We start from the raw sequence: 22,326 nt of genomic DNA, 5'->3' as shown, positions 1-22,326 counted from the left end.
AAAATCAAAAGAAGGGTCCATTGGAATATGGAGTAGTAGTTGGTTGACTTTGGCCACAGGAAAAATGTTACTGGATTTGCTTTCCAGGGCATTCTTGGTGATTTCCTAGTACATAACCTAGAGTAAAAAAACAAAGGAGGGCATAGGTTATGAGAAACAGGTAGGGAATTTACCATTCAGGAGAAAAGCTTGTAAGAGGAATGAGAAACGGAGTGATAATTAAAGGGGGTAGCAGGATTGTGCTGGAGATTTCAACAAGGTAAGAAAGCAAAGTTGAGCACCTATGACAGGTAAAGGGAAGGATCCAGAGAAGGGGGTAAATTGAACCCCGAGAGGGGGAGGTAGTAGGAACATGAGATGAGCACTAAAGAGAGGGAAGAGTCCTTTTTCTGAAAACTGGTCGACAGATGTTTATGAAGTAGAAAGGCTGTACGAGAGTTCTCTCAGATCTCTTTGCATGAACGGGAGGTGGAGAAGAGATGGATTTACAGGTTTCGAGAGTGTGTTTGTGAACCTTTGAAGCCCCAATGTGAAGGTAATGCTGGGTCATTGAGAGAATACTGAGAAGATGTATTAAAATGAAGTGGTCACCCTGTAGCTTTCTCGTAGTACATGAGGGCAAATTTAAGTTCTGTGTTTAGGGCATCCTCTATAAGAATTTTGTTGAAGAAGTGTTTTGAAATGTGGTGTTGGCATGTGAGTGCCTACTTTTAGGGACAATTATGTTGGATTAGCACTTGACTTTTTTTTTTTTTTAAGTTTTTCTTATACTTGAACATACTTGACCCTTTCTAGCCTCGTATGTGGTTAAACTTCACAATTGTAGAGCAAGGTTGTGTGTTGTTGTGATATAATAGGACAATCGTTGTATAAAGTAGTTGAGTTTTTCCAGGCTGTGAGCTTTGTGACAATGGGTCAATAAAAAGTTGAAATTTCCATGAGTGAAAAAGGGTTAAATTAAAATCCTATTTTTTTTAAATGTTTTTAAAATGTGTTTATGCAGATTTTAAAGTAGGGGTTGGCAAACTATGGCCAACTCACAGGCCAGATCTGGCCTACTGCCTGTTTTATCGGGATGTGAGTATGCTCATTTGTTTACGTGTTGTCTGTGACTGCTTTCTTGCTATGACAGGCAAGGCCAAGTTGTGACTGAGATCGTACTGTCTGCAAAGCCTACAGTATTCACTGTCTGGATTTTTGCAGAAAAAGTTTGCTGACCCCTGGTCAAGGTTTGGATGAATATACATTGAAATGTTAAGGTACTTATCCTCAGGTGATAGAATTATGGTTTTTTTCTCCACCCCCCCCCCCCCCCCAGTTACTTGTGTTTTCTGATGTTCCTTCAGTGAGCAGGTATCCATGGTTCAGGCTTCTCTTTGTTTTCAGATTTATTTGAATTTTTTAACATGACCACTAGATGGGGCTGCCCAACTAGATGGGGCAGGAGTTACAAACTCGTACTTCTGTAATATATGTAAGGCACAGCTATAGTAAAGATTGCTGTTCCGTTCAAATTGAAGTAAAATCCTCTCTGTTATTTTCTAGCCCCAACGTGGAGTGCAAAAGCATGAGGTTTGGGATGTTGAAGGACCATCAAGCTGTCACCGGAAATGTTACTGCTTTTGATGGATCCATTCTCTATCTGCCTGTTAAACTGCAACAAGTGAGACCAAATAGGAAATACACTTGTACTCTGAGTAATGGGAAATCATAGGCTCCCTGAACATTTGACTTGTACTTTCCTATTCTGAGAGGGCAGACCGATTTCTGTGTATCATAACTGGGAAACTTTTTCATTTGAGTTCTCAAGGAGTACCTTCTCTCCTGGGAGGAGTGGTTGGAAACCTTTGACCTCAGTAATAAAGATATTTTAAAATCCCAAATTCAAAGGAATTCTATTGTAGTTCTTTATTGGGTTTCTATTACCAAAAAATTTCTTAAATCCTAGTTGCTGTTGTGATTTTGTCCAATGCGGGCGGCAAAGTGAGGAAAAAAGCAGAAAAATTGTTTAAGATAGTTTAATGTTCCTCTGGAACACAGTGGGACTAGATTAAGACCTGGTAATTTTGTCATTTCTTTTTACTTGTATGTGTTTATTTGTTAGACTCTTGAGTTAAAAAGTCAGAGGAAAACTGATGGTGCTGATATCTGCATTAAAATTCAGTTGACGAAGATCCTGGAGCCCTGTTCTGACTTATGCATCCCCTTCTACAATGTTGTTTTCCGTAGGTGAGAAGGAGCTGGTTTTATTTTCCCAGGATCCTTTCCCTTTAACTGCAGCCTTATATCTGTAATAATGCTCTTCAAGAATCTTGAATGGCATGACACTACAGTGTCTAGATAGATGTGGAAGCATTTAATAAATAAATAGTTGCTATTGGAACTGTTGGAAACCCTGCGGGTGTAGTGGCTAAGTACTACGGCTGCTAACCAAAGGGTCAGCAGTTCGAATCCACCAGGTGCTCCTTGGAAACTGTATGGGGCAGTTCTCCTCTGTCCTATAGGGTCGCTGTGAGTTGGAGTGGACTCCATGGCAACGGGTTTGGTTTTTTTGGTTTATTGAAACTGACTTTCTCAAAAGTTATCTCACAAGTGATAGGCCAGATTTAGATACGTTAAAGCAGGATCGGAGATAGCTGGTTACGGGAATGGGATTCCTTTGGATTCATTCAGGGACTTTAAAACAGAACCTAATTTCTACCAGGAATGCACATAGCTCCCTTTGCCAGACTGATGGTCACAATTTTATAGGAAATGGCTCTCTTGGTTCTTTTTTAATGGTGAAAAATAATGTGAATCGAGCCTGGGAAATAAATTACAGATGTTTGGTTGGCTAATAAGAGGCTGCAATCAGTGAGTATACCCCAAGATGCTTTGGTCATTTTCATTTAGCAAGATTTTTCTCAACATAAAAGCTATATTGTTCAGAGAGCAACATTTCTGACCCTTTAGACTTCCAGAATAAAACAGTCAACTAACCGACCCATTGTCATCGAGTAGATTCTTACTCATAGCGACCCTGTAGGACAGTAGAAATGACCCATTGGGTTTCCAGGGAGCAGCTGGTGGATCCTAACTGCCAACCTTTTGGTTAGCAGCCATAGCTGTTAACCACTGTGCCACCAGGGCTCCAAAACAGAGTAGTAGAGGTTAATTTTTTTATTCTTCTATTAGAAAATCCACTCTTAATTTTTATTTCAGGGTAATGAAACTTTTAGATATGAAGCTTGTGGGGAGAAACTTCTATGACCCTACAAGTGCTATGGTACTACAACAACACAGGTTGGTGTTTTTTTTTCCCTTTCTCACTTTTGAATTTTCAGGGAGGAAAATTTTCATCATGACCATTGTGTTTAGGGCAAAAATCTCAGTAGTAGTATGTAATAGTAAATACAATTTGTCAGTTAAGTCTCTTACTTAGCTTCTTTAGTAAGTTTGCAATGATGTTGATTTGATTTAATTTGTTCCTGGTGCTTTCTCATTGTTAGGAAAGAGCCATATCTGTGCAAAGTATTGTTTCAAATTAGGGATGGAAATACGGTCTCTTCTAGCACCCTGGGGTAAAGACCGCTTATCCCTTAAGATTGCAGATCTGGCCAGGCTATGCAGCTAGCATCCGGAGGACAGATGGAGGCCTTTTCCTGCTGGCTGATGTCTCCCATAAGGTCATTCGGAATGATTCTGTGCTGGATGTCATGTGAGTGAATGGGGGGCTACCTTTAACCTGCTGACAGTCTTCTGGAAAGTTCAGTAATAGCTGGCAAGATTGGAAATGGTTAGGTCTGGGCTTCTAATTGTAACTAGAGCAAGAATACTGAGTGGACATCTGAATGGAGATCTTCAGTATATTTAAGTCTGATTAAGAAGATTTAGTGTGCACACGTCTGAGTTTTTGTTTAATACTATGTAACATATATATTATTAATACAGTAAATATGGATGTGTATAATCTTGTAGTGGCTGCATGAAATCCTATCTTATACATAAATCTGTGTGCATTTCTGATTATTTTTTAGGATATATACTTAGAACGGAAACCCTGGTGGCATAGTGGTTAAGTGCTTCGGCTGCTAACCCAAGGGTCGGCAGTTTGAATCTGCCAGGCGCTCCTTGGAAACTGTATGGGCAGTTCTACTCTGTCCTATAGGGTCACTATGAGTCGGAATTGACTCGACGGCACTGGCTTTGGTTTTTTATACTTAAAAGTGAAATTGCTTAATAAAAGGTATGAACATTTTTTAAGGCTTTTAATATGTATTTAATATAACTGGTATTTAAATATATATTGACAAATTACCCTCTAAAAGTTTTATTCAGTTTATTTCCTGTGTCTAACCCTTGAGTATTATCAAGCTTATAAATCTTTGCTTATCTCATAAATGCATTCATTTGTTCAACATACACTTACTGAACTCCAGTTATATACTGGAGTCTTGAGAAATATCAATTAACAAAACGAAACTCCCTCCCCTCATGGAGCTTAAATGTAGTCAGGTGAGATAACCAATAAGTAATGTAGTAAGTAAATTGTATAGTGCATTCAGAATGATAAGAGCTATGGAAGGAATCAAGTAGAAAACTGAGCATGGGGGCTCAGTAGTAGGGGTGGAGAAGGGAAGAGCTGCATTTTAAATAGAGCGGCCAAGCTCATTTTAGCAAACACTTGAAAGAAGTGAGGGAGTTAGCTGCATGAATATGGGAGAAGGGAATGCTTGGCAGACGCAACAGCTTCAGGTGGTGTTTTAGTTATCTCGTGCTTGCGTAACAGAAATATCACAAGTGGATGACTTTAACAAACAAATTTATTTTCTCACAGCTTAGAAGACTAGAAGTGCAAATTCAGGGTGCCAGCTCTAGAGGAAGGCTTTCTCTCTCGTCAGCTGTTTCCTTGAGCCTCTGCTCCCAGGCAGTCTTCATGTGGCTTGGCGTGTGTCTTCCCTATCTCGCTTTATATCTCAAAAGAGATTAACTCAAAACACACCGTATGCTAACCCTGTCTCATTAACATAACAAAGACAACACATTCCCAAAGGTTTTAACCCCAAGCCCAAAATCTTATCTTCTGAATCATCTAAATCAAATATGGGTGAGACTTGAGGTGTATTCCATCCTGGGGCAAAATTCCTCTTCATCTGTGAGCTGTGAAATCTACAGTACGTGTTATTTATTTCTAAAATACAATGGTGAACAGGCACAAAGTCGACATTTCTATCACAAATGGGAGAAATTGGAGGGAAAGAAGGGATAATGGGCACCAAGCAAGTTCAAAACCCAGCAGAACAATTTATAGTAGCTCTAAAGTTTTGAAAATGATCCTTTTTTCTCTGAGACCTCATCTGGGCACTAGCCCTGCCCTCCAGACTCTGGGTGTTGGCCATGCCCTCTGGAACCTGGGTGGAGGCGTATAGGCTCTGGGCTTTAACACCCTCTTCAAGGCCCTCTGTGCCTCTGTGACAGCAACTCTGCCCCCTCAGCTTTAGGTGGCCCATACTGTTAGTCCATCCGAGTGGTGACCCCACCTCCTTGGTCCCAGCAGGGCCCATTCTTCTGCTCCTTGGGCATGGAAGCCCTGCCCGCTCAGCTTTGGGCAGCAGTCCAGCCCCCCGGCACACTTAATGGCAGCCCCACACTCCGGAACCAAGTTGGCAAAGTCCTAGTCTTTGAAACCTAGGGGGCTGTGGCCCCACCCATTCAGATCCAGGAGACCATGGACACACCCTTTGAAACCGAGAAGGCCCTGCTTCCTGTGCTCCTGTCAGTAGCTCTGCTGATCTCTGAGCTATTCCAGGCATGGCCCTTTTATTTTATTGGAGGGCAACAGGTCTAGCTCCTTTGGTCTGTTCCCCGCTGGTAGAATTTAAAGAGGCAGAAAGTGTTCTTTCCTTCCATTTTTTTCTCAGTCCCCTTCGATCTAAGCTGTTGAGTTTTCTGTTGTGGTAGTTGGTTGGATCCATCAGGCACAGGCTTACCCTCTTTAACAAAACATGTGTAGCCATGTCCTTGGTGAACATTCTAGGACACGTGTCCTTAGTTTGTACAACAGAATTTCCCAGATCTTTTAAGTTCTGTTTTCACTTCACGCAGTTCATTTTTAAGTCCACCTTGTTCCTCTTGGATTTTACTTACATAAGCGGCAAAGAGAAATCATATGGCCTTTTTAAGATCTTGCTTAGAAATTTTATCAGCCAAATAACCAAATTCATCACAAGTTCTACCTTCCACGAAACATTTGAACATAATTCAGACAAGGTCTTTGCCACTGCATGAAAAGCATCGCCCTTCCTTCATTGTCCAGTCACATGTTCATTTTTTTTTTTTTAAAGCCTCACCAGAAGCACATCTACCGTCCACGTTTCTAGCCGCATTCTGTTGCTGGCACCGTACGTATCTAAGACGATGGAGGCTTTATAACTCTCCTCACTTTGTTCTGAGCCCTCATCAGAGTTGCCTTTGCTGTCCGTTATTCTACCAGCAGTCTCTTCAAGGCAATCCAGGCTTTAACTATTACCCAGACCCAGTGCTGTCGAGTCGATTCCGACTCATAGCGACCCTATATTTATATATTTTTAACTATTAGGCACCTTAAAACTCTTCCAGCCACTACCCATCACCCAATGCCAGAACCGCTTCCACATTTCGGTATCTGCTAGAGCAGCACCCTGCTCTTCCGGCACCAATTTCTCAGTTACCAGTGCCTTAGTTATGCTGCTCTACCAGAAAGACCACGAGGGGGGCTTGAACAGACATTTCTTTTCTCACCGTTTAGGAGGACAGAAGTCCGAACGCAGGGTGCCGGCTCTAGGGGAGTGCTTTCTCTCTCTCTTGGCTCTGGAAGATCCTTGTCTCTCTGAGCTTCTGCTCCTGGGTGATCTCCGTGTGATTTGGCATGTGTCTTTCCCATCTCTGTTTCTCTCACCTGCTTGTTCTAATCTGTTTTATATCTCAAAAGAGATTGACTCAAGACATACCATACGCTAATCCCGTATCATTAACAAAGACAGCCCATTCCCAAAGGGTGTTATAATCGCAGGCATAGAAGTTAGGGTTTACGATATACTTATTCCTCACTTATCTATCGACTGTGTCTTTATCTGACATTTTGCATTTATGACAATAGTAAAAAAATCTAATATCCCACTATTTTGTGCATTAATGAGGGGGCAGGCATGGCAGAAAGGGCTGTAGAGCATCCCTTCCTCTGGGAGGGTGTCCCATGAAGCCTCTTGCAGGCAGGGAAGTTGCACTTCTCCATGGCCGGCCTCCAGGCAGACTCACAGGCAGTACGGAACCTGCAGGCACCTGTTGAGGTTCCCAGCTCCTCTGCAGCCTGAGGCTCTGCAGCAGAATGTTGTTAGTTAATTGCCACTGAGTCATTTCCGAATCCTGGTAATCCCATGTGGAATACTACTTGCAATAAAAAGGAAGGAACTATTGATAGTTGCAGTAACCTTGTTGGATCTCAGCGGGATTATGCAGAGTGAAGAATGTCAACCTCAAAAGGTTACATACTTTATGGTTTCATCATATATCATTTTGTTAGGGAACAAATTAGTGGGGAAGGTGGGAGGCATATGAATATGAAAGAGTAGTGTCTTAGTTGTCTAGTGCTGCTATAACAGAAATACCACAAATGGCAGTCAACTCTAGGGAAAAGGTATTTCTGTGTCAGCTGTTGGGGTGGGAGTGGAATTCTTCTCTTTTTTAGCTTCAGTACCCCTGGCCTGTCTTGATTTTTTGGTGAGCAAGTTTTGCAGAATACCAATTACCCAGAATGGTCATAGGAGCCAAATGGGTACTAAAAATTAAAAGAAGACAGGGAGAAAAGTCCGTGGTTAATTAAATTGGAGGTAAACAAAGCTAAACAGATTTCTCTACTTTAGTACTTCCCAGAGCCTGATGTGTAATGTATGTTGTGGCTCTGCAGGAAGGGGTTATGATCTGCAGAATGGCTGAAATTTGATCATGAAACCTTTCCGCCCCCTCACTGCCTCTCAAGGGACTAGCGTTCCTAAGAAGTAACACCTTGGGTGACACTGGTCTCTAGAAAAAATGTCCAAACTCTGATCCTTGACTTACACAGGAGTTTATCTCTGGTCCCCACCTGTCTTCAGCCTTATTGCTTACTAATTTCTGCCTCTTTCACCTCCTCCCTATCCCCAATACCAGATACTTGATTGTCCTCTAAGTACCAGTTCCTTTGCCAGGAGTGTTGCTCATTCCTCTGAGCCATCCATTTCTGCCTAACAGATTTCTCCTTCAACTACCAACTCAAGCGTATCTCCTCTGTAAGCTTTCCTTGACATCTCTGGGCATATTTACACATGCTGTCTGCAAGTTTCCTGTGTTGCCTGGATTATAGCATTATAGAGGTTACCGCAAGAGCATATTTGTTCATCGCAGGTCTTTCTCTACATCTTAAGCATTTCAACCAGTGCCTGTTTTCTGATAGGTATTTGTCATTTCTTCCTTTAGCTAGGAAAGGGCAAATATAGTTTAAAGAATTTTTTAGTCTGCCTCTGTAGATTATACGTTAATAATGTGGATATAAAATATTTTGGTGACAAAAGTACCTTTATTTTAAGGAGTACCATGAATTTTATTTATTTATAGTTGGTGTTTTAATCTTTTTTTTTTTTTTTTTTGTGAAAGAGGTGAGAGCAACATCTCCTAAAAGAGACAACTGAAGCCTTCTCGTTTTCTCAGCTGGGATTATACCCGGAAATTGTTTGCTCCCTCCGTCCCTTTTATAGTGCTCTGTGTATACAAATGTGATCAAAAGTCTTGTCTCTCTTTGCAAAGGCATGCTGTGTATCAGCAGAACAAAGAAAACTTCCAGGATGAATGCACTAAGCTTCTGGTTGGCAATATTGTTATAACCAGATACAACAACCGCACTTATCGTATTGATGATGTGGACTGGAATAAGACTCCAAAAGATCGCTTCACAATGTCTGATGGGAAGGAGATCACATTCTTGGAATACTACAGGTAGAAGAGACTGGGTTTGGGCCTAGGTATAAGGGTAGGATGTGTTCTGCCATTCTCTAACAGGATATTGAGCTCCATGATAGCATACAACTTGATAGTTTTAGAATAATTGGATTGGTAATGTGCCTAAGATTGAATGAACTTGTTTGTGGGATTTGACTTGAGTATGCTACCTTTACAGCTTAGTCTCTTTTAGTACTTGCAGAGGTTACTTTGTAAATCAATCTCAGGGCTTTGAATTGTATTTCTTTTCCTGGTTTGATTATAGAAAACTGGTTGCAGAGATTAAATTCGAGTCATTAGTCATTTCACTATCATTTTATCTTCTGGTTGCCTAAGCCTTTTAGCCTGATGCAGTGTTTAACAAAGTCTCCTATACTGTTTGCCTTATTTAATTTGCAGCATAACTTGAGCCTACTTTTTCCCGTTATAAGTAGATTATGATCCATTTCTGGTGGATCTCTGACAAGGACATTATGCAAATTATATACCCAGTCCTGGTTAAGAGACTCAGACTGTGTTGCTATAAGAGCAGTGATGATGCTTCTGAAATTTTTTCCTGCCTCTACCCTGCTCTAGCAAAAACTACGGGATCACAGTTAAGGAAGAGGACCAGCCACTGCTGATCCACAGGCCCAGTGAGAGACAGAATAACCAAGGGATGGTGAGTGGGGGGTGTCAGGCTTACACTGTCAGCTTAAACTCCACATTCTGTCGTCTGTTTTTAGTCTTCTTCGAGGCTCTCCGGCAGCCATGAATCAGTGATTACAGTGGGACTGGGAAAAGGTGTGCTACTTCACACTGGCAGGATATGCTTTTGAAGTCTCCACAAGGAGGAGCTAAATATCTACACGAGTGATTTAGGTTAAAGGAATAGAAAGAATTTTCTGCTAATGAAGATTTAAAAGTTGGGTCTATTAGGGAAGTTACAGACACTCATTTTAACTGGGGTAAGGGTCAGGGGAAAGTGCCTTGACACCTGACTTCTCTGTCTTAAATGTGAAGACTGAAGATCAAAAAAAAAAAAAAAGATTGAAGCACACCGCATAATAGGATGTATTGTCTTAGAATTAGGAACCTTGTGGTACAGTGGTTAATCATTCAGCTGCTAACCAAGAGGTCCTAACCAGCCAGCAGCTCCATGGGAGAAAGATGCGGTAATCTGCTTCCATAAAGACTACAGCCTTGGAAATCCTATGGGATAGTTCTACTCTGTTGTTATAGGATCAGTATGACTTGATGGCAATGAGTTTGGTTTTTGAATTTGGTCTTTGAACTGTCTTGGGACCCAAGAGGGAAATAATTTTTTTCTATTTTTTAGTTTTTCATCTCTTTGTTGACAGTTTAATATTTTCCACTTTATCTATTGTAATACGCTATGTATGTTGTAACTGAGGTGAAAAAGGAGTGAAATACTTCTACTGTTTTACTGCCTTCTTACCCGGGATTTTATATTCCTTATTGTGTAAGCTGTATCACTACAGGATCAGCCCAGGGCCGTGGTATGTCTTGTACAGGTCAGGGGAACAGTATCCTCTTTGATTGCCTTGTTTTCCCCCTCTGTTCTTTCTTTAAAGTTGCTAAAAGGCGAAATACTGCTGCTGCCTGAGCTTTCCTTCATGACTGGAATCCCAGAGAAAATGAAGAAGGACTTCAGAGCCATGAAGGTTGGAGTCTTGCCATTTTTAGTAGGAAATACCTGGTTTTAGCAGGAGGTCTTTTGGACAGCAGTTTGATCTAGAACCAGGCCCAGATTCTGGCTCTGATAGTGGCTTGCATTGTAACATGGGCAGCCGGGCTCCACGTTCCCTTCTGTAAAATATGTTCCATGCCCCTTCCCACACACAACGTGAAAAAGCCTGTTTGACCTTCCTTTTGAAGGTTGCTAGAACAGTAGAGGGAATGATTATAAGGTAGAAGAAATAACTGTCCACCCTCTGCAATCCCATGACTGTAAACTGTCATGTGACCAGAAATGAGGTTCTTTGAGAGCACTAAATTATTCTGGCATTTCCATAAGCCTTCTGTTCATTTGAAGGTGTGGAGGGAGATAATGTAGCAAAAGTCAACAAGTCAGAGCATGAGACAAAAGGGTGGAAGTTTATTCTGTGGGGCTCTGAGTTTACTGAGTGTGTTGGGCTCAGTCCCATAGGAAATAGTTGAGAAGCTGAAATGTGTACAGCAGCCTCCACCCAGTGGAGTCCGGAACGTGAGTGCTTAAGCTCCGCACCCTGATTCCTGAGGCTTTCCACAACTGTGAGCTACTTTCTCCTGCCTCACGTTCTCCATCCTTGTCTGTCTTATCCTTGGATTCATGCTTGTCTCAGGTGCCATGTTATTTTTAGTAGCATAAAGAGCCTGAGGTGAAATTCCTGTAAGAGACTTCTTTCATGCTTACCTTCTGGTACTTCTGCTTTTAATATGTAGGTCCAAGGCACCTTCCTTACAACTCCCAGTTGCCTAATGACTTTATGACCACAGAGCTATTTATATAGCCCCCATAGGCTTACTGGAGCCCTGGTGACACAGTGTTTAAGAGCTTGGCTGCTGACTAAAAGGTCGGCAGTTCAAATCCACGAGCCGCTCCTTGGAAACCCTATGGGGCAGTTCTGCTCTGTCCTATGGGGTCACTATGAGTCGAAATTGACTCAACAGCAATGGGTTTTTTTTTTATTATTATTAATAGGTTTACCCTAATGACTGCCTTACAGGGAACAACAGCTGTACAATTCATTAGTCCCAGAAGAATAAGTAAAGAATTCACTTATGTGATACAGAATCTTCGTACATACTTTTGTTAGACATTGTTTCACAATAAAGATTCAGCAGTCACCTATTATGGGCCTAATACTGTGGCAAGCTCTGGACCAAAAAGTGTCATACGATGGTCATAAGATGGCATTAAATGGCTAATATAGTATGACATAAAGCATAAAACTGGAGGTGGTTTTCCTCTCATTGATGTTCGACTGGATGCCTGAGCCATGACATTGCTTTCTTTTTTTCTGCTTTTTCCCCAGATATTAAGTAGGTGTAGTCAAGCTTCCTTTGCTCCTGTCTGGTTCATCTTGTGTTGTTGTTAGGTGCCGTCAGGTCGGTTCTGACTCATAGCGACCCTGTGCACAACAGAGTGAAACACTGCCCGGTCCTGCGCCATCCTTACAATCGTTGTTATGCTTGAGCTTGTTGTTGCAGCCACTGTGTCAATCCACCTCACTGAGGGTCTTCCTCTTTTCCGCTGACCCTGTACTCTGCCAAGCATGATGCCCTTTTTCAGGGACTGATCTCTCCTGACAACACGTCCAAAGTATGTAAGATGCAGTCTCGCCATCCTTGCTTCTGAGGAGCATTCTGGTTGTACTTCTTCTAAGACAGATTTGTTCGTTCTTTTGGAAGTCTGTGGTATATTCAATATTCTTCGCCAACACCACAATTCAAAGGCGTCAACTCTTCTTCGGTCTTCCTTATTCATTGTCCAGCTTTCACATACATATGATGCAATTGAAAATACCATGGCTTGGGTCAGGCGCACCTTAGTCTGCAGGGTGACGTCTTTGCTCTTCAACACTTTGAAGAGGTCCTCTGCAGCAGATTTGCCCAATGGAATGTGTCTTTTGATTTCTTGACTGCTGCATCCATGGCTGTTGATTGTGGATCCAAGTAAAATGAAATCCTTGACAACTTCAGTCTTTTCTCCGTTTATCATGATGTTGCTCATTGGTCCAGTTGTGAGGATTTTTGTTTTCTTTACGTTGAGGTGTAATCCATACTGAAGGGTGTGGTCTTTGGTCTTCATTAGTAAGTGCTTCAAGTCCTCTTCACGTTCAGCAAGCATGGTTGTGTCATCTGCATAACACAGGCTGTTAATGCCCCATTCTTCTTCGTATAGTCCAGCTTCTCGGATTATTTGTTCAGCATACAGATTAAATAGGTATGGTGAAAGAATACGACCCTGCCGCACACCTTTCCTGACTTTAAACCAATCAGTATCCCCTTATTCTGTCCGAACAACTGCCTCTTGATCTATGTAAAGGTTCCTCATGGGTACAATTAAGTGTTTTGGAATTCCCATTCTTCACAGTGTTATCCATAGTTTGTTATGATCCACACAGTCAAATGCCTTTGCATAATCAATAAAACACAGGTAAACATCCTTCTGGTATTCTCTGCTTTCAGCCAGGATCCATCTGACATCAGCAATGATATCCCTGGTTCCACGCCCTCTTCTGAAACCGGCCTGAATTTCTGGCAGTTCCCTGTCGATACACTGCTGCAGCCGTTTTTGAATGATGTTCAGCAGAATTTTGCTTGTGTGTGATATTAATGATATTGTCCTATAATTTCCACATTTATCTTCTAGGAATTTTAAATTCAGACCATATTTTGAGAAAGAGTTATATAAGAGTCGGATGTCATAAGAGAGAAAGAGCCAGTAACATTTTAAAATTCTTACTTTTGTTACTAAATTGTTAACTTTATACCTCATTCACATTGCTTTATTAAAGTCTTTGGAGATATTTGAAAATTTCTGTTGGTTTCAATGAGAAGGAGGTCTCTTACAGAGACATTTTTTAAACGCTGCAGCTGATTTAACCTCATATTTGTTAAAGTAATACTTATAACTTATTTCCATTTTAATTTTATTTAGGATTTGACTCAACAGATCAATCTGAGCCCTAAACAGCACCATAATGCTTTGGAATGTTTGCTACAGAGAATTTCAAAGAATGAGGCAGCCAGTAATGAAATGACACGTTGGGGTCTCTGTCTTCAAAATGATGTACATAAGGTAAACCTGAAGGTGTTGATGGGGAGAGGAAACGATGAAGGATTCTAAAGCATTTTGAGGCTAAGTGATAACTTTCTATCTTATCTTTATTTTGGAGGTTTTGCTTTATTCTTAATACTCTTTTTTTTTTTTTGGCCCCAGATATGGTATTTGAATTTCCTTGACTTAATTTATTAGTATTTCTTATAGGATTTTTCCCTTTATTTTCTAGGAATATAAGCTATTACTTTCCAGTCAGATAGCAAAACAAGTATCGATTTATTTATTTTCACCTTATTTTTAGTTTTCCAACCTGAATTATTCTTAATTTTCTACGTCTTTTTCCTTCCTTTTATTTCAGAATTTTATTTCTTTTTCTTTCCCAATAATTAGTGTTTCCTTGAATATACTGTTGTCATTCTTCCCATTGGCATAAGAGAGTCTCAGACTTCTACAATCCAATTTTCTGGTGGCCCTTTCAGCCTGGAGTTTGCCTGAGTCAACTGTGTTTTATTTTGTGCAGCCATGATTCATAGAGGAGAGACAGTATAGGGAAGTTGTTAAATCCTTGAGCTTTGGTGTCAGCTTACCTGGTTTTGCATCCTAGCTTTACCATTTGTCATCTTGGTTACTTTGAGCAGCTTGTTTAGCCTCTCTGAGCCTCAGTTTCCTTATCTTTAAAATGAGGATAATGATTGAGTTAAAAGAATTAAATGAGAAAGTCTTTAGCATATAATATTTGGCATATAGCAAGTGCTTAATAAGTATTAACTATTATTACTTTGTGCCTTTCTTTTGAGATTATACCAAAACAATGAATTCTAATCTTTCTCTAGTTCTCTTGCATTCTGAATTGACTCCTTGTTCAAACTGTTAATTTTATTTTGATTATTAATATTTTGTCAATAAGGAGAATTTAGAAAACTTTAGAAAATATAAAGGAGGAAATAAAAATAATAGTTGCATTATCCAAAGATAATATCTCAGTGATTTATTTCAGACACACATAAAAGATAATATTTTCAGTATTTTTTTTCCTTAAAATGTTTTTCTGCGAGAATAAACCTTTTTCTTACAAAATTTCAATTATGCTGTGTTATGGGTTTGCATCTTTTTTTCTACTTAATTTATATCAAAAACATGTTTTCATGTTATTAAATATTATTTGAATGTGTAGAAAACATAAGCCAAAGAAGAAGAATGCCTACCTATAATCTTGCTATATCAGAATAGCCACGGTTAGCATTTTGGTATTTATCCTTCCAGTCTTTTTTTCTGTACGTGCACACGCACACACCGCCAGTGTACGCATTCATTTGGTTTCCTTTTTATTTTTTTTTCTCATTGTGTTTTGAATGTTTTCCTGTATCATTGAAAAATTAAAAAAATATTTTAATGGCTGCAAGATATTTTATTAACAATGTGCTATTCTGACATCTTTAAATTCAATTTAGCATTTTTCTGTTATAATTAATGATGCAGTGAACATCTCTATAACTAAATCTTAGCCCATGTTATTTATTTACTTAGACTTATGGAAGTGAAATTATTAAATCGGGGTATTCATGATTTTTAATGCTTTTATTATATATTGCCACATTTCCCTCTAGAGAGATTCAACATTTTTGCTTTCATGAGGAGAAGATGAGATAGCCTGATTCCTTACATCTTCACTAATATGGATATTGTTATTCCTTATGATTGTATGAAAACCATTTAATTTTCTTCATTTATAGCTAAGTGTTACTTAGAAAAAAAAGCAAACAGTAGAGATCATAAAAATAAAATCATAATTACACCTCCTTCAGAGATAATCACTACTAAACTTGGGCTCATCGAGTTTCTATGATTTATACTTTACTATTTGATTTTGCAAAGATAGGATCATGTTGAATGTAGTTAGAAAATGGTTTTTAAAAATTTTTATTGTGCTTTAGTAGAAAATGATTTTAACAATAGCAAAATAGTCCATCTTATCAATACATCATCAACTTAGTTACCTCACCGGATATTTAGATGAAATCTATTTATTGTTAATTTATTCTTTCATTATATTTATGCCTTTTTCCCTTCAGCATTTTTCTTCGTAGAAAATATAATAGTAGTCTATGTTCAGTCTTACTAAAAAAATTTGCCTTTTCTTATTTCAATTTTTTCCTTAAAATATTTTTCAAAGATTATTTTTCTGTTGACTTTGAAATTATAGTCATTTTACACCCATTCACTGTCTGTAAAGAAGCGATGCTTTCTGATCCTTACCCTGGGATACCACGTTGGAAGCTTCAGTAATGAAAAGAGTAGTGCTTTTGAAATCTTACCTGTATATGTCAGGTTCTCATTGATGTGAACTCTCACTGTCAGCAGTTTCATTTTTCTGCCATTCTTAAAAATTATAACAGGGAAAACCTATATGGTGGAGCTGACCAGGCCTCAGAGAAGACACCGTCAGTGTTTTTCTAAATACTGTTTATAGGTGACTCATGTCATAGATACTTTTTTTTCTGTTTAGATTGAAGGACGAGTTCTGCCAGTGGAAAGAATTAATTTAAGAAATACTTCATTTACCACATCTCAGGAACTCAACTGGATTAAGGAAGTAACCAGAGACCTTTCCATTTTGACTGTAAGTGATTTTTTAAGGGTAAATATAGGACCAGTATTCTCAAAAGTGTGGAAATTAGGGAAGCAGGAATGTATAGTGTCCTCTTTTTGAGAGAAAGTAACAACTGAATTTCCGTCTTCGATTATCTACAAAACAGGACAGGGGTTCTGCAGATAGAGCAAGGTGATGAGTTGCTAGAGTTAAGCCCTTTGCCTGATGACAGACTTACGAAAAGGTAGTAAGTCCTCTGGTGACTTATCAGCCCCTCTTCTTTCTCCCTTCCTTCTTCCCGCCCTCTTTTTTCCCATTTTTTTTCCCCCCTGCGGGTTCCTGGAGGGTGTTTTTATCCACCAGCGATGTTAGATTAAAACAGTATCTCACCAGGTCAACTAATGTATTAGCTATTTTCATGAAAGAACAAAATGGTATGTAATTCTTTCTAAATATTTTTGGTCAGTCTGGTCTTTATGGCCATACATAAAATACACATCCCTGTTTTTAAAAGTTTTTATTGAAATACAATCAATATGTATGAAGAAAAGTGTATTTTATATGTATAGCTTAATGAATTTTCACAAATTAAACAGACCTGTGTAATCAACATTGAGGATTAAAAAATAGAACTTTACCAGTACCCCAGAAACCCCCCTCCATACTCTTAGTCACTACCTAGCCCTCACCCCCACACATACCAAGGATAACCACTGTTCTGACTTCATATGACAGCACAGATTAGTTTCAGCTGCTTTTGTACTTTATATATGAATAGAATCTTAGAGTATATATCCTTTTTTTGTCTGGATTCTTTCAACCGTATGTTGGTGAGTTTCATGTATATTGTTAGGTGTGGTTGTAGATCTTCCATTCTTGTTTTTGTATAGTATTCCATTGTGAGAAAGTGCCATAATTTATTTATCACACACATTTGTGTTAGTAATAGGAATTGGATAAGTCAGGTCTCAAGCAGAGGGCGTGAACAGTGATTTATTCTCAAGAATGAAAACTCCTGAGTGTAAATTTGGAATGTTCAAGTTGTAGGAAGTACTAAAATAGCTTGTGGTTGTTTCTAGGTCCCCATGCATTTCTGGGCACTGTTTTACCCAAAGAGAGCAATGGATCAGGCCCGAGAGCTGGTTAACATGTTAGAGAAGATAGCTGGCCCCATTGGCATGCGAATGAGCCCACCAGCCTGGGTTGAACTAAAGGATGACCGGATAGAGACCTATATCAGGACCATTCAATCCATGCTGGGAGTTGAGGTAATAAATTGATTAAATTTATAGACAGTCTGCTCTATAATACTTGAACACTTGGATGTTTAGTCTGTCAGTCTGCTGCTGCTGATGTCTATTGCATGTATGAAATATTGAACTAAAAACGTAGTCTCTTATGCACTTTGGTTAGTTTTCTGTCATTTTATGTTGGCATTCTCACTCACCCTAGTCGTCTTTTCCTCAAGTACTGGCTGAGAGAATAGCTGCCTTAAATTTAGCTCATTATCTGTAGGACATGTTGTGCTCAGGAAGGCAGCTACTTGGCCCAGGTGTCATCTTGTATGGTTCAGTACTGAGCTATCACAGTCTGGTTTGTCTCAAGGTTCAAATTGCTGTGGTGATAAACTTGGCAGATGGCCCATCAACTTGGTCATGATCATCGATCAGGAACACTGGAGCTGAGCGGTTCGTAGCACTCAAAACCCAGTAGTTCAGGCCTTTCAGTTCCTTTTGTAAGTTAGATAAAGGAAGAAGATTATGGAGGGAATGAAAGAAGAGGTAAAGATTTTGGAAGTAATTAAATTAGTCCTTGAATTGAAGAGTTGGTTCTAGCGAGATCAGTAATAGAATTAGATTATCTTGGCATCATTGCTTTCTGTTTTTGAATTGCTGCTCTTGATAAGTCATTTGTAGTAGCAGCACAGTCATGTTCTCTCTTTCTCACATTCTTTTTAATTTATCTCCTGACTGCCTGTGCCTGTCATACTCTACCAGGACTTCCCCCTGGGCCTCATCACTGATAAACTCTGCTCTGCTTTCAAAAGAATAACCCAGTTTAGTATGTCAACTCTCCCATTTTACAACTTCTCATCTTCTCTCTCTCAGAACAAACAGCCAACAGTTTTTGTGTGCCATAGACATGAGTTTCATTCGTGATTTTTACCATGCTTATCTCATATTGGTCTTGTTATCTTTGTCATCCTTAGGACATTTTATTATTGCTTTTGTCAAGGGCCACAAACTCGGATGTTTACATGGGCCAGAGAAGTAATGAATGAAGTGGGCTATGAAGGGACTATAATGAAGCAAAGGGGTAATCCCTATGACTTTTACTATGTGGGAATACAAGACCAGTATTGCTAAATTGATTTTTAATTTGTTTTTCAATAAAAGCAAAAAATATGGATTAGGTATGTGTGCTTTCCTATTTTTAAATGTTGGAAAAAAAAAAAAACTTACAAATTATTGTGAGGCCTAAACAAAACACCAAGAAAAACAAACCAGGTACCATCAAGTCAATTCTAACTCATGGTGACCCTGTGTGTTACACAGTAGAACTGTTTGATAAGGTTTTCTTGTGTGAAATCTTTACTTGAAGCAAATTGCCAGGCCGTTTTTCCATGATGCTACTGGGTGGGTTTGAATCATCAAACTTCCGATTAGCTGCTGTGCAGAAACCATTTATACTACCCAGGACCCTAAATAAAGCACATGTGTTTGCTATATCCAGCCCATGGACTCCCGGTATGCAACCTATGTTTTACATAACTTTGGAAATTCTTTGTTGTGGTCATTGGAGCATGTATCCTCTGAGAAGTCTTAACATAACACTAACCATGATGTGGAATAGTATACAATTGATTATGTCACATGTCTTGTCAGTTTGTCATACTGTGGTGGCTTGCATGTTGCTGTGATGCTAGAAACTATACCACTGATATTTCAAATACCAGCAGGATCACCCATGATGGACAGATTTCAGCGGAGCTTCTAGACTCAGACAAATTAGAAAGAACGACCTGGCAGTCTACTTCTGAAAAAAAATGGGCCAGTGAAAACCTTATGAATAGCAGCGAAACATTGTCTGATACAGTGCCAGGAGATGAGCCCTTTAGGTTGGAAGGCACTCAGAATATGGCTGGGGAAGAGCTGTCTCCTCAAAGTAGAGTTGACCTTAATGATGTGGATGCAGTCAAGCTTGCAGGACCTTCCTTCATTTGCTGATGTGGCATGACTGAAAATGAGAAGAAACAGCTGAAAACATGAATTAATAATTGGAATGTGGAAAGTACAAAGTGTGAAATTAGGAAAATTGGAAGTTGTCAAATTGAAATGGAACATGTAAAGATCGATATCCTTGGCATTAGTGAGCTGAAAGGGACTGGTATTGGCCATTTTGAATCAGACAAGCATGTGGTCTACTATGCCGGGAATGACAAAGAGGAATGGCGTTGCATTCATTTCAAGATCTATCCCGAAGTACAATACTGTCAGTGATAGGTTAATATTCATATGCTTACAAGGAAGACCTTTTAATATGACTGTTTTTCAAATTTATGCACCAACCACTAAGGCCAAAGAGGAAGAAACAGAAAATTTTTACCAACTTCTGCAGTCTGAAATTGATCAAACTTGACATCAAGATGCATCAGTATTTACTGGTGATTGGAATGTGAAAATTGGAAAAGAAGAAGGAAGATTGGTAGTTGGAAAAATGGTTTGGGTGATAGAAACAATGCTGGAGATCACATGGTAGAATTTTGTAAGACCAACACTTCGTCATTGCAGCTATCTTTTTTCAGCAATGTAAATGGTGACTAGACAGGTGGACCTCACCAGATGGAAAACACAGGAATCAAATCGACTACATCTGTGGAAAGAGATGATGGAGAAGCTCAGTATCAGTCAGAACAAGGCCAGGGGCCAACCGGAGAACAGGCCATCAATTGGTCATATGCAAGTTCAAGTTGAAGCTGGAGAAAATTAAAACAAGCCCGTGAGAACCAAAATGTAACCTTGAGTATATCCCATTTATATTTGAAGACCATCTCAAGAATAGATTTGACACATTGAACACTAATGACTGAAGTAAGACCAGATGAATTGTTGGTGGGATGACATCAGGGAAGGAAGCAAAGAGTCTTTAAAAAGACAGGAAAGAAAGAAAACACCAAAATGGATGTCAGAAGAGACTCCAGCTTGCTTTTCAACTTAGTAGCTAAAGTGAATGGAAGAAAAGATGAAGTAAAAGAGCTGAGCAGAAGATTTCAAACGGTAGTTCAGGAAGACAGAGTGAAGTACTATAATGAAATGTGCAAGGACCTCCAGTTAGAAAACCAAAAGGGAAGAACACTTACTGATATTTCTAAAGCTGAAAAAAACTGGAAAAAAAAGATGCAAGGCTCTAGTTGCAATACTGAAGGATTCTTTGGACAAAATACGAAACGACACAGGAAGGACCAAAAGAAGATGGAAGGAACACATAGAGTCACTGTACCAAAAAGAGTTGGTGGATGTTCAAACATTTCAGGAGGTAGCATACGATCAAGAACTGGTGGTACTGAAGGAAAAAATCCAAACTGCACTGAAGGCATTGGCAAAAACAACAAAAAAACAAACCCATTTGCTGTCAAGTCAGTTCCGACTCACAGCAACCCTATAGGACAGAGTAGAACTTCCCCATAGGATTTCCAGGAAGCTCCTGGTGGATTTGAACTGCCAACCTTTTGGTTAGGGGCTGTAGCTCTTAACTACTACACCACCTGGGTTTCCTGGCAAAAAACAAGGCTCCAGGAATTGATGGAATACCAGTTGAGACTTTTCAGCGGACAAATGCGGCTCTGGAGGTGCTTACTCATCTATGCTGAGAAATTTGGAAGACAGCTACCTGGCCAGCTGACTGGAAGAGATTGATATTTGTGCTCATTCCAAAGAAAGGTGACACAACAGAATGCGAAAGTTATCAAACAATAGCATTAATATCACACGCAAGTAAAATTTTGCTGAAGATCATTCAAAAACAATTGAAGCAGTACGTCAGCAGAGAGAACTGCCAGAAATTCAAGCCGGATTCAGGATAGGATGTGGAATGAGAGATATCATTGCTGATGTCAGACGGGTCTTGGCTGAAAGCAGAAAATGCCAGAAAGATGTTTATCTGTGTTTTATTGACTATGAGAAGACATTCGACTGTGGGTCATAACAAATTGTGGATAACATCTCGAAGAATGGGAATTCCGGAACACTTAATCGTGCTCATGAGGAACCTGTGCATAGATCAAGAGGCAGTTGTTCGGACAGAGCAAGGGGATACTGATTGGTTTAAAGTTAGGAAAGGTGTGCATCAGGGTTGTATCCTTTCACCATACTTATTCAGTCGGTATGCTGAGCAGATAATTCGAGAACCTGGACTATATGAAGAAGGTGACATCAGGATTGGAGGAAGACTCATTAACAACCTGTGATATGCACGTGACACAACCTTGCTTGCTGAAAGTGAAGAGGACTTGAAGCACTTACTGATGAAGATCAAAGACTGCAGTCTTCTGTATGGATTACACCCCAACAGCTGGACCAATAAGCAACATCATTATAAACGGAGAAAATCTTGAATTTTTTAAGGATTTCATTTTACTTGGATCCACAATCAACACCCAGGTGAGCATCAATAAGGAAATCAAACAACATACTGCACTGGACATATCTGCTGCAAAAGATCTCTTTAAAGTGTTGAAAAGCAAAGATACCACTTTGAGGACTGAGGTGCACCTGACCCAAAACATGATGTTGTCAACCACCTCATATGCATGCGAAAGCTAGACAATGAATAAGGAAGACCAAAGAATTGATGCCTTTTATTATGGTGTTGGTGAAGAATATTGACTATACCATGGACTTTCAAGTCTGTCTTGGAAGAAGTAAAGCCAGAATGCTCATTAGAAGCAAGAATGGTGGGACATCATTTCACATACCTT

General features: G+C 39.6%; 1 protein-coding gene across 2 annotated transcripts in view; it reads left to right on the top strand.

Annotated features, from left to right (window-relative positions):
- The window catches only part of PIWIL2 (piwi like RNA-mediated gene silencing 2), a 78,971-nt gene that overhangs the window by 15,386 nt on the left and 41,259 nt on the right, over positions 1–22,326 (top strand). For both annotated transcript variants that reach the window (XM_049865968.1, XM_049865967.1), the window contains exons 6-15: positions 1,546–1,663; positions 2,105–2,229; positions 3,202–3,282; positions 3,584–3,697; positions 8,800–8,988; positions 9,568–9,652; positions 10,566–10,655; positions 13,637–13,777; positions 16,266–16,379; positions 17,429–17,617. In XM_049865968.1, coding sequence (XP_049721925.1) covers positions 1,546–1,663; positions 2,105–2,229; positions 3,202–3,282; positions 3,584–3,697; positions 8,800–8,988; positions 9,568–9,652; positions 10,566–10,655; positions 13,637–13,777; positions 16,266–16,379; positions 17,429–17,617 — 1,246 coding nt within the window. The remainder of the gene's footprint in view (positions 1–1,545; positions 1,664–2,104; positions 2,230–3,201; positions 3,283–3,583; positions 3,698–8,799; positions 8,989–9,567; positions 9,653–10,565; positions 10,656–13,636; positions 13,778–16,265; positions 16,380–17,428; positions 17,618–22,326) is intronic.

The sequence above is a fragment of the Elephas maximus genome, chromosome 22 (genome assembly GCF_024166365.1).
Source record: "Elephas maximus indicus isolate mEleMax1 chromosome 22, mEleMax1 primary haplotype, whole genome shotgun sequence".
NCBI lineage: Eukaryota > Metazoa > Chordata > Mammalia > Proboscidea > Elephantidae > Elephas > Elephas maximus.
Note: the sequence above shows the minus strand (reverse complement) of the source record. Positions and strands in the feature narration are given on the sequence as shown.